General features: G+C 35.3%; 2 protein-coding genes across 5 annotated transcripts in view; one reads left to right on the forward strand and one right to left on the reverse strand.

The window, feature by feature from the left end:
* PRIMPOL (primase and DNA directed polymerase) overlaps nt 1-10269 on the forward strand; it is a 28618-nt gene extending 18349 nt beyond the window's left edge. The window contains exons 6-12 of the mRNA XM_051966396.1: nt 419-581; nt 1759-1847; nt 2206-2295; nt 3281-3389; nt 5572-5654; nt 5752-5798; nt 7899-10269. Of these exons, the coding sequence (XP_051822356.1) occupies nt 419-581; nt 1759-1847; nt 2206-2295; nt 3281-3389; nt 5572-5654; nt 5752-5798; nt 7899-8183 (866 nt within the window). The 3' untranslated portion in view covers nt 8184-10269. The remainder of the gene's footprint in view (nt 1-418; nt 582-1758; nt 1848-2205; nt 2296-3280; nt 3390-5571; nt 5655-5751; nt 5799-7898) is intronic.
* Nucleotides 1-17678, reverse strand: part of CENPU (centromere protein U) — an 80253-nt gene that overhangs the window by 11680 nt on the left and 50895 nt on the right. For 2 of the 4 annotated variants that reach the window (XM_051966398.1, XM_051966397.1), the window contains exons 12-13: nt 13601-13757; nt 10972-11102 (exon numbers count right to left, since the gene is read on the reverse strand). In XM_051966398.1, coding sequence (XP_051822358.1) covers nt 10989-11102; nt 13601-13757 — 271 coding nt within the window. In that variant the 3' untranslated portion in view covers nt 10972-10988. Of the gene's footprint in view, nt 1-10971; nt 12398-13600; nt 13758-17678 lie in introns of those variants that run through there. The other 2 variants (XM_051966399.1, XM_051966400.1) reach the window with 2 other exon arrangements.

A 17678-nucleotide genomic window follows, 5' to 3' on the forward strand; every position in this document is an offset into this window, starting at 1 on the left:
GTTACGTGACATACCGAGGGTGTCACAGGTAGTGAGATCAGATTTGAACTTTTTGTGTAATATGAACATGTTAATAATGATTTTGCATGAGGGAATTTGCCCAACCTTGCATCTATGTCCATTTATGTAATAATGAGGAACTGATTTATTTAAATGTTCCTTGACAACTTAAAAGAAAACTTTTGTAATCTTGAAAAGCTAATTTTTTCCTGACATGCCTAATGTAGATTATAACACTGAAGTAATATATAATCTTTAAATAATACTTTGTGTAGCCAGTAAATAATAGCTTACATAACAATAATACATATGGTTCACAAAATGCTTTAAGATCAACTTTTAATATATATGTATATATGTGTGTGTGTGTGTATATATATATATATATATACACACACACAATATATATGTATTGTAGGAGTTTATACAAGAAACAGAAACTTTCGGCTATACAAATCATCTAAATTGGGAAAATGTGTGCCTTTGGAAGTAGCTGAAGATAACAAATTTTTTCCTAAATATTCAAAGATTGTTTCTGAAGAAAACCAGTATTTCCTTTCTTCTTTGGTCACCAACATCAGGTAGGCAGTGTTAGAATTAAGCTTTTTTTGATTTGTGGTGATTGTGGTCATATTTATCAAAGAGTATTTGATGTTTTCAGGGGATCATTTGAAGTTTCTGGGTTCTCTGGGAGTCACCCCTTCTAAAAGTAGAGATTAGTATCTCTTTGGATGTCCATGGGAAGGATCTCAGAGTCTTGTTATTTAGAGAGTGTCTTTACATTCAAATACAGGCCTTTCCCCTGAAATGAGCAAGGATCTTGGAGAATAAGGACTCTTCCTCCTCTCATAATCACATCTCCCTTTCACCTTCCTCTGTCCTATACCTTGTCTTCTATGCCCTTTAGTGGCAAGGGGGCAGAATTATCACCCAGAATAAAGTCTGTTATACATTCAGCTTTCTTATCTGTAAGATAACACTCTTCATACAATTAATGACCAGATTAGAAGTTTCATGTAGGAAGGAAGACCCGACTTCAAATCTAAACATTTAATTAGACACTTAATTGCTACATGAACCAGTCACTTACCTGTCTTTCTCACTTTCCTTGTCTGTAAATCAGGGGTAATAGTAGCATATCCCCTGAAGTTGTCAGGATCAAATGAGATCTTTGCAAATCTCTTGGCTTAGTTTCTGACTCATACTAGGCTCAATGTCAATAAGTAGCCTCAGCATCAGAAGATCTGAGTTCCAGCCATGACTGGCACTAGTTAAGTAAATCGCTGAGCCTTTTTTAATATAGAGATAATAACAATTAAGACTGGTGCTGTTTCCTGGTTGTATAAAAAGTACATTTAACCCTTCTAGTGTTGTCTCTATAAATGAGATGATAAAAGAACCTGGATTTCCTGGCTTCCTATTGAGAAATTTACTTAGTACGTTACATTGCCTTTCTAACTTTCAAGCAACAATAATTTATTTTCTACTGTGTGCCAAACATTATGCTAATTGTTACAGTTACTTCACGATGCATTTGCAGCAGTCCTTGTTTACTTTGTCATCAGAGGGAGTCATTTATCCAATAGTTATGATCTTCCTTTTGAGGGAGAAAGGGGGATTATGTAGCTAAATATGGTGCAACACATACAGATGTTGAATTAATATTTAAAATGTTCTAATGTTTAGAACTTAATTGCTGTTCATGACATTTTGTTTTTTAACACTAATATAATGCATTTTCTCTATTTGTGTTCTCAGATTCTCAGACACTTTAAGAATCCTTACCTGTGATGTACCTCTAAGTAAACAAAAAAGGATTGAATGTTTTAATAATGCTTGTATCAAAGGTACAATTCTTAAAATATTAAATAAAAATTTAAAAAATTTCTCAAAAGTTTATTGTCTTAAAATTAAATGAGATCTTTTATATATGCAATGTTCTTGTTATAGATTTCTTAGTTTAAAAACTAAAAAGTCATGCACTTAATTAAAAATCTGGATTTATCCAAACTGCTAAGGGATAGTAGAATTGGCCTGGTTTTAAAATTTCATTCTTTGCTAAGCTGTTCTCATTGCCAAAAAAGGCAAGCAGGAAAGGAGGAAAAACAAAATATGGGCACTTGTTCGACAGCTCTGAATAAGTACAATCTAGCTGTTATCTTCTAATTCTTCAGTAGCTCACACATTCCCTTTCTTTTGCTGCAGAAGGTATCATTGAAGGCTTCCAATGTTCACCATACCCTGAAATTGATAACTTTGTTCTTTCTTTGGTGAATAGAAATGGCATTAAAGGAGGTAAGTATCTTTGTTGTTTATTGAGAATTGTTTAGGCAATTTGGAACTATGCTCAAAAGGTTTTCAAACTGTGCATATCCTTTTTCTACTGGGCTTATATGCCAAAGAGATCATAAAGAAGGGAAAGGGATCCACATGTGCAAAAATAGTGGGTGCCCATCATTTGGAGAATGGCTGAATAAGTTCTGGTATATGAATGTTATGGAATATTATTGTTCTGTAAGAAATATTCAGCAGGATGATTTCAGAGATTCCTGGAGAGACTTACATGAATTGATGCTAAGTGAAATGAGCAGAACCAAGAGATCACTGTATATGGCAACAACAAGATTATACAATGATCAATTTTTTTTTAATGTTAAAAAGTATGTTAAATACAATCTGTATACATATCTATACAGTTATCTTGCTGCACAACAGAAGAATTGGAAATGCTATGTTGTGGTCCACACTCATTTCCCATAGTTCTTTTACTGGGTGTAGCTGATTCTCTTCATTACTGAACAATTGGAACTGATTTGGATCATACGATGATAAACTCTGATGGATGCGATTCTCTTCAACAATGAGATAGTTCAGAACAGTTCCAATGATCTTGTGATGAAGAGAGCCATCTGCACCCAGAGATAAGACTGTGGGAACTATAGTTTACACCATAGCACTTTCAATCTTTTTGTTGTTTGCTTGTATTTTATTTTCTTTCTCTTTTTTTTCAGGTTTGATTTGATTCTTGTGCAGCAAGATAATTGTATAAATATGTATGCATATATTGGATTTAACATATATTTCTATCATGTTTAATATATATTGGACTACTTGCCATCTAGGGGAGGAGGTGGGGAAATGGGGGGGGGGATTGGAATACAAGGTTTTGCAAGGGTTAATGTTGAATTTTCCATGCATATTTTGAAAAATGAAAAGCTTTAATAAAAAAAATTGCTTAGATATGGTTCTCTTGAATTTATAAATATTGATGATGTTTCAGGAATTCGGTGTTGGAACTACTTTTTCCCAGAAGAATTACTTGTTTATGATATTTCTAAATATCGCTGGTGTGGAAATATTAAAAGAGCCCACAAGAGTAATAATATAATGTAAGTAAATGCTTAGTATTTTAAAGTATGCATTAATAAATTTATTGCCATTTTATTGGATTTTTGTAAAGAATTATGTTGTTTATATTTACAATTTATTTCTAATAATATGTATCTACTACATTTCATTTTAATTTATTTGAAAATGTAACATTTATTTCACTTAGTCTTAAGTCTTAAACTAAGGAGATCTGTTGGATCTGGGAATGGAATTGTAATATCCCAGAGTCAAGGACAAAAAATGGGATCAGGAGAGTTGAGTAAATGAGGAATCCTGAAAAGGGAGAGCAGAGCTAACATCAGAAATAACCTTGTATTATTTACCTTTGTAATTTTATACACCCCCTATTTAATTCAAATGCAAATTGAATCAAATCAGAGCTGCTGTAGAATACTAGCATAATCTTCAACCTAATCTTGGGTAAATGGATCTGAGTTGAAATAAGCCTCAGATTAGCTAGCTTGTCTGACTCTGGATAAGTTTCTTAACCCCTCTTTGTGTCGTTGGAGAAAGAAACAGCAAAACAGTTTGTTTCCCAACATAGTCATGTAGAGTCAGGCAATTAAATGACTGAACAGTATCCACTTTCAAGACCCTGTTAGCTCCACTGGGGTCTTTTGGTCATTAAGAGATCAGCTAGCCTAACTGATAAACTTAACTAATAAATTGATACTAAAAAATCAGATACAAAGAGGCAGACATAGTCCCTTTTGTGTTTCCTTTACTGGCTTTGCCCTCTTTCCTTCTGCCTCTTAAATGTCACAAGTTCTTAGACTTTTGCTCTTTTCTTTTCCTAATCTCCTGTAGCTTCAACTATTACATAGATGACTCCCAAATCTATAATTCTTCATGGTCTCCTCCAAGTCTCATTGGGTGTGTATGGAATGAACATTTCTAGTTGCTTTAAATATATGCCTTCCAGTTGAGACATTAGACACAGCACTTAATGTTTTAGGGTCACATGCTCTTATGTAAAATGAGGAGTCTAGACTTGATGGTCACCAGAGGGTTCCTGTCTAAGATCAGGCTCATCACTATAAGGTAGTATGGCCCAGTGATCCTTACCTATAAAATAAGAGTGTCGAAAAGATGACTTTTAAGAACCATTCCAATTCTAAATGTATTTTCTTATGATTCTTATCAAATGATACAAAATTCCACTTTATGACTTCCTTTCTATCTTCCTTTCTCACAGCCATTTTAAGGCAGTGGATAGAGCACTATCCCTGAAGTCAGGAGGACCTGAGTTCAAATCTGGTCTCAGAAACATAACATATCCTTGCTGTGTGACCCTGGGCAAGTCACTTAACCCCAATTACCTCAAGAAAAAAAAGTATAACTTTTTATAAAAATTTTTTTATAAAATCTATATGCCCAAAATACTGCTTGAGATTTTCTGTTTAACTCATTTAACACTACAGTCATTCCAAGCAGCAAAGCTCTCAGTTAACTGAAATTCCACTACTCATTTTCAAGACAAGTTTCTCCAAGAAGTTTTCTTCCATCACTGTAGGTCACCCTGATTTTTAATGTTTCAGTATTACCATGTGGAATAAATTGTTAACTTTTCTTTTGTCTCCAAAAGTTCAGAATAGTTCACCGAAGGCAGGGAACTTTTTTAATGCTTCTTTGTATCCTGCATAAATTGTGGTATAGTGTACAGGGACATATAACAATGGTTAATAAGTAAGAGGTTACAAATTTTATAGTAATAATGTTTATTATTGAATTTTCTGTACTGTATAAATGATATGGTCTAGTCTCCGAGAAGAGTTGGAAAAGTTATTATTAACAGAGAGATGGGAGAACTATGGGTAGAAAATGTTGCATAAATATCAGATAAAGCTAATCGGCTTGATTTTGCAAAACTTTTATTTTTCCTCTATTGTAAGAGACTTGCTGGAGGGGGGAAAGAGAGGTATTGAGAAACAAGGGATAATCTTAAAAATAAAAATCAATTGATCTATCAATTCTGGAAAATAATGTAGAATTATCGCCCCCCCCTCCCCCAAATGTTATAAAAATATCTTTTATATCTCCAAATATTCTTTAACCCAAAATGAATATAGCAGCTAGGTGTCTAAGGAGGCTTTAAAAAAAACAAACAAAAAATACAAAAGGGTTCTACCATGAGCTAAAATAAAAGACGAGAAGACTTAATGTTTATGTTTATATTTGAAGGATTCTGGTGGATCTGAAAAATGAAGTTTGGTATCAAAAATGTCATGACCCTGTCTGCAGAGCAAAAAACTTCAAATCTGATTGTGAGTTATTAGATTCCTTAAGACAGTTTTTTTTCCTAGAAATTAAAAGAACAGTATGTTTACTTTAAGCAATAAATACAATTCCTCTTTAATTTAGGTTGCCCATTGCCACCTGAAGTATGTCTTTTATATCTGTTCAAAGAGGTATGTTTTTGTTATTTTATTTTATAATAGTTAACTTGTCTTTGAATTAAAGGTATACATGTTTATGAATAATAAGTCATTTTGAAACTTCCTAAATTATTCTCCCCTTTCTCAAATATATCTATATGATTAATGACATCAAAATGATCCGATTGCTATTATAATTCTTTTGTATGTTCATTTTTGGAATTTCATACATACTCTGGCCAACCCTTCTCAGAAATTTTAAACCACTAGTATAGATAAAACACAGAGGACAATGCAGCAATTTGAACAACTGGGTCCTTAAATTTCTAAGACTGATTCCTACTGAAGTTTATTCATATTAGGACTGTGAATAAATCTCTCGATAACTAATGCAGCAAGCTTTTTTTTTTTTTAATTTTTATTTAATAATTACTTTATATTGACAGAATCCATGCCAGGGTAATTTTTTTTTTTTACATTTCCTTTGCACTCGTTTCTGTTCCAATTTTTTTCCCTTCTTCCCTCTACCCCCTCCCCTAGATGGCAAGCAGTCCTTTATATGTTGGATATGTATGCAGCAAGCTTTTAAAGTTAACTTTTCCCCATGATAGTAGAGAAATCACGTACTCTATATGAAGAAACTGGAAGCTAGTTTAGAATATGTGTATGTAAACAAGACTTTAGGAAACAAATAATAGTCCAAATGAAAAAGAGAGAGATTTTAAATAGAAAGTGAAAAACAAATGAATTAACAAAATCAAGAGTTGGCTTTTTAGAAAGATCAATAAAGTTGGCAACTGTTTGTTAGCATATTCATAATTAATAAAGACAGCTCATCACAATTAGAAAGGAAGATATAACAAATATAGATATAAAGATACAATAAAGAGTTTCATTAGTAAATATACACAGCTACATGCTAAAAGCTGGATTTTGACTATGACATTAATGGAACTTTTTAGGTTTTTGTTTGTTTTCCACAGAAGCTTTCTTAAGGATTCTTAATATTTTCATTTTGCTGTCTGGTTCCCTTGGGCAATTTTCCATTTCCTGAAATACTTTTCAAATTCTTTTTTTAATACTTGAATTTCTTCCCCACTTGTTTTCCCTTTTTATCTCTAGATTTGAAATGATCCTTTATCCTTTTTGCTTTAGTTTTACTCATTTATCAAACTTTGGTTTCTGGTCAGGCTTTGGATTCTGATATACTTTTAGGTGAAATAATCCTTATTGGACTCCACAGCTTCCTGTGCTGAATTTCTGGTAATAATTAAGAAAATGTACAAAAAGTAAATAAAAAATATAATAAGGGCCCTGACTTAAGCCCCTTTAGGGCTTAAGCCTCCTTTCTAGGCTTTCAGAAGAGTACTAAGAATTGGGGTCTTTTGTTCTGAGCATTTCCTCATCCCAGATGTTTAGTGCTGCTCCTGGTCACTTCTAAAGTTCGCCCATCGGATATTCCTCCGAGGTGTGTCTGTCCTCTGTTCCCTGTCGTCACCAAAGAAAGGTCTGAATGGCATGACCTCTGCAGGTTCTAGGAGGCTATAGGTGTCATTTGACTTTGTTGGCAGCCTGCCTTCCTTGTGCCAAGGCTCTTGACTTTGTGTGTAAAGGGCTGAAACTTTGAGTAAGTGCACTGGATTCAGACAACCAAGCACTTAAGGCTAATTACCCATTGGATGATACTCTATTAGCTTATGCTTGGAAAATGGCCCTTCCCACTATTCTGTGCTAGCTCGATCTTTTGGTGTATACAGAGAATTGTATGAAGGATGATGGGGTGGAGTAAGACAAGGCAGAGTCACTTTGCCTGTAGAGAAGGAAGGTTGTGGCTATCTTGCATCCTTTTCCTTGACTTCTATCCATAAAGACCAAGGATTTTTGCTTATCCTGACTCCGGCTGATTCTAAGGCTTCCAGGATGCTAACTCGCAGTTCTAGGGTTGCATAATAATTTGCGTAGTAGAATGTTCTCATAAAATTTCTTGGTCATTATTTGGTCTAGTATGATTCTCAGGGAAATATGGGAGCTAGGCTGCCTGCCTCAGAGACTTTATTAAATTAATCTTATAAGTCTCTAAGGGTTATCTTGGTAATAGGTTTCTGATCTGTGATTTTGTTTGAATTTTTTTAGGATGAAGACGACCATATCTTAAATGGAAGTGACACTAAACAACAGTCCTCACATTCTCAAGAATTATCTCCTAGTATACTGACAAGAGAGGTGCCTTCAGGTGCAGAGTGGGATAATGGGATTGATGACAGCTGTTTTTTGGAAGCCGTTGAAGATGCTGAATTAGTTGAAGCCACAGAGAAGAGTATGGCCAATGCCAGCCTCACAGAGGATGAGATTCCTGATGCACTTCTCATAGAAGTGTTAGAAGAACAGAAAACAAATTGGAGTGGGAATATAATGTGATTTCAAATAGCTAAAAACAAAATGTTGGTTAAACACATTGTAAACAAATGAATTCACTGTTTGTTGTGGGATCCAGTCCCATATATGCTCCATCATATTGGTTATGTCATTCTGATCAACCTACTCCTTGGTTATAAAATAGGCAACTTTCTGGGACTGTCAGTGCAGAGGAACTACTGACTTCATCTGAGAATTATCTATTCTGTTGAATTCACAGGGTTAATCTGGAACCTTAAAACTGATCATTATAATACCTATTATTGAATTTTCTTTTTGTACATTTTCTTAATGATTACCAGAAATTCTATTAAATGCTGGTTATTATAATTGGTGCTATTGTGGGAACCTATGTACTTGTATTAGTATTATGCACTAGTACAAGTCTAACACTTGTCTAAGTACTTAGCACTTAAGTGCTATTTCACATCACAGATATCAGATCTCCAATATATGAAATATTGAACAAAAGTCCCAGATAACCTGTGTAAAAGCATGCCAACAATATGGGTACAGTAGAGTCTGTACAGGCAAGTCAGAAATCCAGGGCCACAAACTTGATAACCTTAATGTTGCTTGAGTCCTGGGCCCACAAAACTTGCAAAATCAGATATCGCCTCCTCAGTTAATTACAATGCTCAAGGATCTGAAGTGCTCTGGAAGCTCTTGGAAACTTTTTTCCCTAAGAAGCAGGGAAAACTGGTCAAGTATCATTGAAATTTCAGAAATTAGATGTTTCCCATACAAAACAGACCTGGCTTTGGTACTGTCTCTCCTAAGATCTGAGACTGAGCTGGCTTCTTAAACAGCAATTAATTATTAAGCATTAGAGATACAAAGACAAGCTATATTTGAAGAAAATCACTTTGGCAGCCAAGGGGAAGATGATCTGGAATCAGGTTGCCCAGCCAGAAGGGTGACAATTGGGTGAATAGAGAAGTTGATTGATATGGCATGTTGATTGATATGTTGGAAAGACAGAAAGGTCAACAGTATCAAGTCAAGCCTGGATGATTATGATTCCTCATGACCTCTTTTTGGGTATTCTTAGCAAGTATACTGGAGTTCCAGGTTTGCTCTTTCTTTCAGCTCACTTTACAGATTGAATCAAATTACATTACAGACTGAATCAAATAAGTGACTCTGCCTAGACACAGCTCTATCCACTGCATCATCTAGTGCTCCAGAATTTGGAGAAAAGAGAATGAATTGGTTTGGATGTATTGAATTTCAGAAGTTTAATAGATATCCTCTTCTGAATGTCTAAGAGATATTTGATGATGTGATATGAGTTCAGGAAAGGATTGAACTTAGGATCTGGGAATCATTTGTATAATATGAGTTGATGATATTGCCAAGTTAGACAGCATAGTGGGAAGAACGTCTCACACAATGGATACCCAAGATCTCCTCCCCCCCTTCCCAATTATCTGAAGCTTTCAATAGGCTACAAGCTTTGTCCATGATCTGTTTTTCATCTCAGGCCTACCTCTTAATATGGAAAAGGAGCAATGGAGCTCTTTTTCATTTTAAAGAACCATTAATTTAAATTCTAAAATCTAGGCAACTGGACTTCATTTTGAGTCATTCTTCACTGGATAAATGAAATGGTCAAACTGTCAACAACCATTTGAAAAAATGTTCTATCACTAGTAATAAAAATGCATTTTCAAATCAAAATGAATTTTCACCTTAAACTATTGAGGGTGGAAATTGCAGGAGTTGTGGGAAGAAAACACTTGTGAAAGCTATGAAATGTTCCCAATAATCATGCCAGATTTTGCCCCTGACCAAAAAAAAAGCTACTAACCTGAGCCTTCTCTCTGATCTATCCCCATGACTGTTGTGTGTTTGTATGTGTGTATATACACAAGAAGTTAATTTAAAGAAAGGCTTTGTTGTGTCCCCCAAAATTCATGGGAGTATTACTTGTTTTAGTAAATAGTGTGCCCCTTGTAGGCACACTACAATTGTGATGTGGAAATATTAAGTGAAACCAGGAACAGAGTACACATGACAAGAAGAACCAAAACAAAACTCAAGTAATTTTAATAGCCAAACTTGGTGCCAGAAGAATTGAGAAACCAAACTCCTTTCCATTTCTCTATAGAAATGGAAAGTGGAATATTTGTGAACTACTGGATACATTCTCTGGGTTTTTGTTAGTTTTACAGTTTTTATCTTTTTTTTTTTTTTTTTTTTGGAGGGGAGGGAGTTAAGTAAAATGAAAGTCCTGCTGGGTTGGGAGGAGAAAGTATACATTTAAAAGTCAATATATAAAACCAAGAGCAAAATTAGAAAAAATAAAAACTATAGTTAAAAAAAAAAAAATGAAAAATATGAGCAGAATGCACCATGCTTCTTGTCCCTTCTATTCTCTTAGATCTTTTCTTTTAAGCCAAATTAAGAAAAATATTGTGACTCAAGAAAGTATTTTTTAACAAATAATTATATTTACTCAAAGTTTTGTGTCTATTTTTTTTCAAATTTTTAGCACTGCAAAATTAATGTCAGATTACTGTCATTCAGAAATAAAATTGAAAGCTTTAATAGCTACTAAGTTCAGTTCAAAATAAATCCCTTTAAATCTGAATGTTATCTTGTTTTTTTTTTATTAACATCTTTTTTAAACTATTCACAAAACTATATAGACCTTCAACTAACTAGGAATTACTCCAAAGCAAATTTTCTAAAATAATGATTTTTATATTTAACTACAGTTTAATAAATTATGCTAAATTAGATATACAAACTTAATTATCTCTAGGAACAAATTTATTCCAAGATATACCTAAGGCAGGTTCTCTCTCATTTGTGGTCAGAGAGCTGCTGAAGGTGAGAGTTGATTTTCTTCAGGTGTTGTGCTGCTCCCGAAATGCTTCTTGCTTCAAACAGCAGAGCTGGTAGGCTGGATGAGTCATACTATTGAAGGAAAAGTAACTGAAATGACTGTATAGTGAGAATGCTCAAGATGAGTGAAGTCAAGACATTTACCTGCTGCTATCTATATCTTACAATTCAGTATCACTTTGCCTTGTATTCAGGTGTAGGGAAACAGCTCTGGCCTTTGGATGCAGAGCGCTGGGTTTGAATCCTTACCAAATGTGCAACTTTGGGCAAGTTCCATCTCTTAAAAGGGCCTTGCTGGATGAGACAAGTTCCCAAGCCTAGACATTCTGCAGCACCTCATTCTCACTATGCCCCTTTTCTCCTTCCTTCACTTCACACCACCAGTGAGCACTAGGAGCATAGGGCCAGTAATCTGGGGGGTTGAAAGATGATTCATAATAACCTGAACATTTCAAGATCTGGTTGAAGACTATTGTCCTGCCACCCATGTGTTATCTAGTGGATTTATTTTATATCAGTTACCCTACGTTATGGCTGTTGTAAGAAGCAGTGTCTTTGGAGCCTCCTTTTATAATTGTGCCTTCATAACAGAGAATAAAGGCAAAAGAAAATATAGAACTAACAGCTAAACCAAAAATCAGAAAGAAAAGGGAGGAGGAGAAAGAACCACAGACATTACTGCATGTCTTTTGTTTAACACTGATAATTCCTGAAGCAGGATTTCTTGCCTTCCTACCCTGGGACAAATTGCGCTGATTAGGCCAGTTACTAATTGGCTTTTTTCTCCCTAGAATCATACTATGACAAAGTTAACTTGTTTTTATTACAAAAAAGATTGGTATATAATAACAGTTAAGTTCATTTTTAAAAATCGGCTTCACCAGCTTCTGGAAAGTTTTCTAAAATACATAGTAAAATAACTTTTTCCATAATGTACCTTTCAGAACATTCAGAACATTATTACCATTCTCATAGTGAGTTGATATATTTATCAAGTTATAGTGAGATGATATAAACTTAAAAATATCTAATAACTTCATTCCAAGACAGCTCTAGCAGGAGAAAAGAACCCAAGGAGGAACTATGGGATCCATGGGAAAGGTTCTCCTGGGGTCTCTTGTTCATAACATCTGCTAGTGTTGTGATGAAATAATGACTGGATAACCAAGTAATTTTTGTTTATCAATAATCTTTCCCAAATGCAATAAATTCTTGACTTAGGTTTTATTTTACTTTCATTATTTTAACTAGATGAGGAAGCTGATTATACAGGGAAGAACTCTTCAAGGATGGCAGATAGATTTCCAGTCTCCCTGGATCCAAAGCATGTAGCTGGAGTTTCTGTTTGTAGCTGTAACTCAATCCATCTGTACCAATTAAGACCAAATGCATATCGTCCAGGCAATATGGAAAAAGCAATATTTCTGTGCAATTAACCACAGCTTTACAATATTCTTCTGGCTACTTCAGAGATAATCCTCATTCTAGAAACAAGTATGTGCTTTGGACACCACAGGCTCTGCTGCAACAAGAACTTGGTCCCTTCGTGAGGAAAACACTCCACTTACCAACAGAGTCAGAGAAAAGTGAAATTCTGTTGAGGCCATTGGGCACAGATATTTGGGGATCCCTAAAGCTGCTTGCACCCTCCTTTTCATTTAACTATTTTATATTTGTTCTCTGTGAACCTGTGTATTTTTATGATCTTGCCATATGTTTCAATTACGACATTTGGATTCCTCCTGCCTGGTATAGCATCAGCATCACTAATATATAGCATATGCATTATGCTATATGCTTTACAATTATTATTGTCCTTTGATCTCCACAACCCTGAGAGGCAAGTGCTATTATGATCCCCCTTTACAGATAAGGAAACTGAGACAAACGGGTTACTTGCCAAAGGCCACAGTGTCTGAGACCGGATCTGAAGTCTTCTGGACTCCAGGCCCAATGCTCTAGCTAAACTTAATAAATGCTTGCTAACTAATTCTGGTGAAAACTGGCCACCAGTGGAATCAATTAGTTTTCTTGGATTAAAAAAATACAGTAATTGCGTTCAATAAGGATTTGTATAAAAGGCATAAACTTTACCTTAAATCTTCTGTAAGCAAACACTCTTAGCTTCAAATAAAGTATGACTTTTAAATCTTTATTCCTTATTAAGTAATTAGATACTTAAAATCATTTAAGAGTATAATGAATGGATCCTTTTAAATTGCTTCAGTGATGTGTACAGCTAGGGGAAGTCTATGTAGACACATTATGAATAGGGACCCAGCCTGGAGTCAGAAAAACCTAAGCTCAAATTCAGCCTCAGACACTTACCAACAGTGACAGGTTACTTTGCTGCTGTCTGCCTCAGTTTCCTCATCTGTAAAATGGGGATTTTACAGCACCAACTTCCTAGGATCTCTGGGAAGATTCATGAACATTTGCAGAGCATTTTGTGACCAGGTTAGTCTGTGAGAGCTTATGACCTTGGCTGAGCTGACCCCCAAAGAGATATAAAGGGACTGTTTCTCCTGAAGTATAATGAAGAAACCAAAATAAAATCAAGTGAAACTCACCTCTTCTTTTCCTAATGGAGCTTGCCTATTAAGAACTGCATAATCATCATGAAGCTGTTTTAAATTGGAGAAAAACCATGTTGCTTCTGTGAAGGAGGATTTTCTTTCTTTAAGTTCCTCATATTTTATTTGTAGATATTTCAGCTGTGGTTCAGTCCTGAAACAAACATTTTTACCAAAGGCATAACAGGTATTGAAGTAAAACCATAGCATGTGACATAAACACAGTTATGGGCTCTCCAAGTGGCCAAATGGAGGCCTTCAGTGGTTTCCCCATTCTTTTTCTTATGCCTCTGGACCATTTCATCTTCTAGACCGAAAGCAATATGAGGGCAACGATAATAACAAAACTTGGGAGCCTCATGGGAAAGGTTCTCCTGGTCTTTTGTTCATAACATCTGCTAGTGTTGTGATATAATGACTAGATGACCAAGTAATTTTTGTTTATCAATAATCTTTCCCAAATGCAATAAATCTTGACTTAGGTTTTATTTTATTTAATCTAAGAAATAGATTAGTGGATCAGTGGAAAAGGTTAGGTTCACAAGACAGAATAATCAACTATAGCAATCTAGTGTTTGACAAACCCAAAGACCCTAACTTCTGGGATAAGAATTCATTATTTGATAAAAACTGCTGGGATAATTGGAAATTAGTATGGCAGAAATTAGGCATGGACCCACACTTAACACCATATACCAAGATAAGATCAAAATGGGTCCACGACCTAGGCATAAAGAATGAGATTATAAATAAATTAGAGGAACACAGGATAGTTTATCTCTCAGACTTGTGGAGGAGAAAGAAATTTGTGACCAAAGATGAACTAGAGACCATTACTGATCACAAAATAGAAAATTTTGATTACTTCAAATTAAAAAGCCTTTGTACAAACAAAACTAATGCAAACAAGATTAGAAGGGAAGCAACAAACTGGGAAAACATCTTCACAGTTAAAGGTTCTGATAAAGGCCTCATTTCCAAAATATATAGAGAACTGACTCAAATTTATAAGAAATCAAGCCATTCTCCAATTGATAAATGATCAAAGGATATGAACAGACAATTTTCAGAGGATGAAATTGAAACTATTACCACTCATATGAAAGAGTGTTCCAAATCATTATTGATCAGAGAAATGCAAATTAAGACAACTCTGAGATACCACTACACACCTGTCAGATTGGCTAAGATGACAGGAAAAAATAATGATGAATGTTGGAGGGGATGCGGGAAAACTGGGACACTAATGCATTGTTGGTGGAGTTGTGAACGAATCCAACCATTCTGGAGAGCAATCTGGAATTATGCCCAAAAAGTTATCAAATTGTGCATACCCTTTGACCTAGCAGTGTTTCTATTGGGCTTATATCCCAAAGAAATACTAAAGAAGGGAAAGGGACCTGTATGTGCCAAAATGTTTGTAGCAGCCCTATTTGTAGTGGCTAGAAACTGGAAAATGAATGGATGCCCATCAATTGGAGAATGGCTGGGTAAATTGTGGTATATGAATGTTATGGAATATTATTGTTCTGTAAGAAATGACCAGCAGGATGAATACAGAGAGGACTGGTGAGACTTACATGAACTGATGCTAAGTGAAATGAGCAGAACCAGGAGATCATTATATACCTCAACAACGATACTGTATGAGGATGTATTTTGATGGAAGTGGATTTCTTTGACAAAGAGACCTGAGTTTCAATTGATAAATGACGGACAAAAGCAGCTACACCCAAAGAAAGAACACTGGGAAACGAATGTGAACTATCTGCATTTTTGTTTTTCTTCCCGGGTTATTTCTACCTTCTGAATCCAATTCTCCCTGTGCAACAAGAGAACTGTTCGGTTCTGCAAACATATATTGTATCTAGGATATACTGCAACATATCCAACATATATAGGACTGCTTGCCATCTAGGGGAGGGGGTAAAGGGAGGGAGGGGAAAAATCGGAACAGAAATGAGTGCAAGGGATAATGTTGTAAAAAAATTACCCTGGCATGGATTCTGTCAATATAAAGTAATTATTAAATAAAAATTTAAAATAGAAAAAAAAATAATCTTTCCCAAATGCAATAAATCTTGACTTAGGTTTTATTTTACTTTCATTATTCTAACTAGATGGGGAAGCTGATTATACAGGGAAGAACTCTTCAAGGACAACAGATAGATTTCCAGTCTTCCTGGATCCAAAGCATGTATCTGGAGTTTCTGTTTGTAGCTATAACTCAATCCACCTGTACCCACTAAGACCAAATGCATGTCCAGGCAATATGGAAAAGGCAATATTTCTGTGCCAATTAATCACAGCTTTACAATATTCTTCTGGCTATTTCAGAGATAGTCCTCTATTTTTCAAGTATGTGCTTTGGACACCACAGGGTTCTGAGTAGGAGGAACTTTATAAATGTCAATTAAAAAAAAGACTTTGACTTCTATATATGGTATTATTTATCACTCCTAAAATTCTATGATTTTATCAAGTATTTTGGCAACAATTTTAGTTAAGAAAAAGAAAACAATCTACAATTGTATATCCTGATATCGTTGGGTATATGATATTAGGCAAACCAATGAAGATCAGTCAATAAACATTAAGTGCCTACTATGTGTTAGGCATTGTGCTGAGCACAAAAAAAAAAAAAAAAAAGAGGCACAAGATAGTCCCTGCTTTTCAGAAGTTTATAGTGCAATGGGGACAGACAACATGCAAACAGATACATGCAAATTAGAGGGAAGACACTACAATTAAGAGGTGCTCACAAAGATTTCCTACAAAATTTCATTTGGAGCTTAAAGGAAGCCAGGAAGAGCAGAAGAAGGAGGTGTGGGGGATAGAGAGAATTCCCAAAATGGATAGAACAGCCAAGAGGCCGGTGTCACTGGATCAAATAGTATATAATGGGGAGTAAGATGGAAGAAGACTGAAAAGTAAGTGGGGAATTTTTCATTTCTCCTGAAGGCAACAGAGAATCATAGGAATTTATCAAGTAGGGGAGGGAGTAACATGGTTGGATCTACTTTTTAGGAAAATCACTTTAGTGACTGAATGACGAATGGATTGGAGAGCATGGAGAGACCTGAGGCAGGCAGACGCACCAGCAGCTATTGCAATAAAACAGGTATTCAGTGATGTGGATTTGCACCAGAGTAGTGGCAACGGCAGAGAACAAAATGTATCCCAGACATGGCAAAGGTGAAATCGTTAACACAACTTAGATATGGAGGGTGTGAGAGAGGGAGGTAGTCAGAATGATTTCTAGTTTGTGTGAGGAAATGAGAGCATGCTGTCACCCTCTGCAATACTAAGAAAGAGAGGTGTAGGGGAATATTTAAGGGGAAAGGTTATATGAATATATTGAGTTTAAGACACATACTAGATGTCTAGTTTGAGATGTCTGAAAGGCACCAGAAGATAACAAGATTATGGACCAGAGCTGGAAAGGTAGATTTGAAAATCACCAGCATATAAATCTATGGGAGCTGATGAGATTTCCAAGTGAAGTACTACAAGGGAAAAGAGAAGAGACTCAGGGCAGAAACCTGAGAGACTACATTTAGGAGTCAGGAGATCTAGGATCTAATCTTTACTGTGTTCTTAGGGTTGGCATTAAATCACCTTGGGCCACAATGTAACCCATAATAGGAAGATATTTGACAAGATGATGTCCTCAATTCTCTTCCTTATTATCTTTCTCATATGGTTCTGAAATTGTTTTGTGCTCTAGCCTCTCCTAAAATTGATCAATTGATCAAAATACATTTATTAAGTACTTGTTATAAGCCAAGAACAATGCTAAGCAAGCATTAGGGAAACAAAGAAAGATTTAAAAACAAACACTTTCTGTCCTACAGGAACTCACATTCTAATGGGGGAGACAATATAAATAACTACAGATACACAAGATATATAAGAGAGAGAAGAGGCAATTTCACAAGGAAAAACCTCCTACAGGAAGTGGGATTTGTGCTGAGGCTTGAAGGATGACAGGAGACAGAGGTGGAGAACATGCTGGGCTTGGGGATGGGAGGTGACACAAAAGGCCCAGCAAGTACAAAGGTGAAGCTAGACTGGA

Source organism: Antechinus flavipes, chromosome 6 (genome assembly GCF_016432865.1).
Source record: "Antechinus flavipes isolate AdamAnt ecotype Samford, QLD, Australia chromosome 6, AdamAnt_v2, whole genome shotgun sequence".
NCBI lineage: Eukaryota > Metazoa > Chordata > Mammalia > Dasyuromorphia > Dasyuridae > Antechinus > Antechinus flavipes.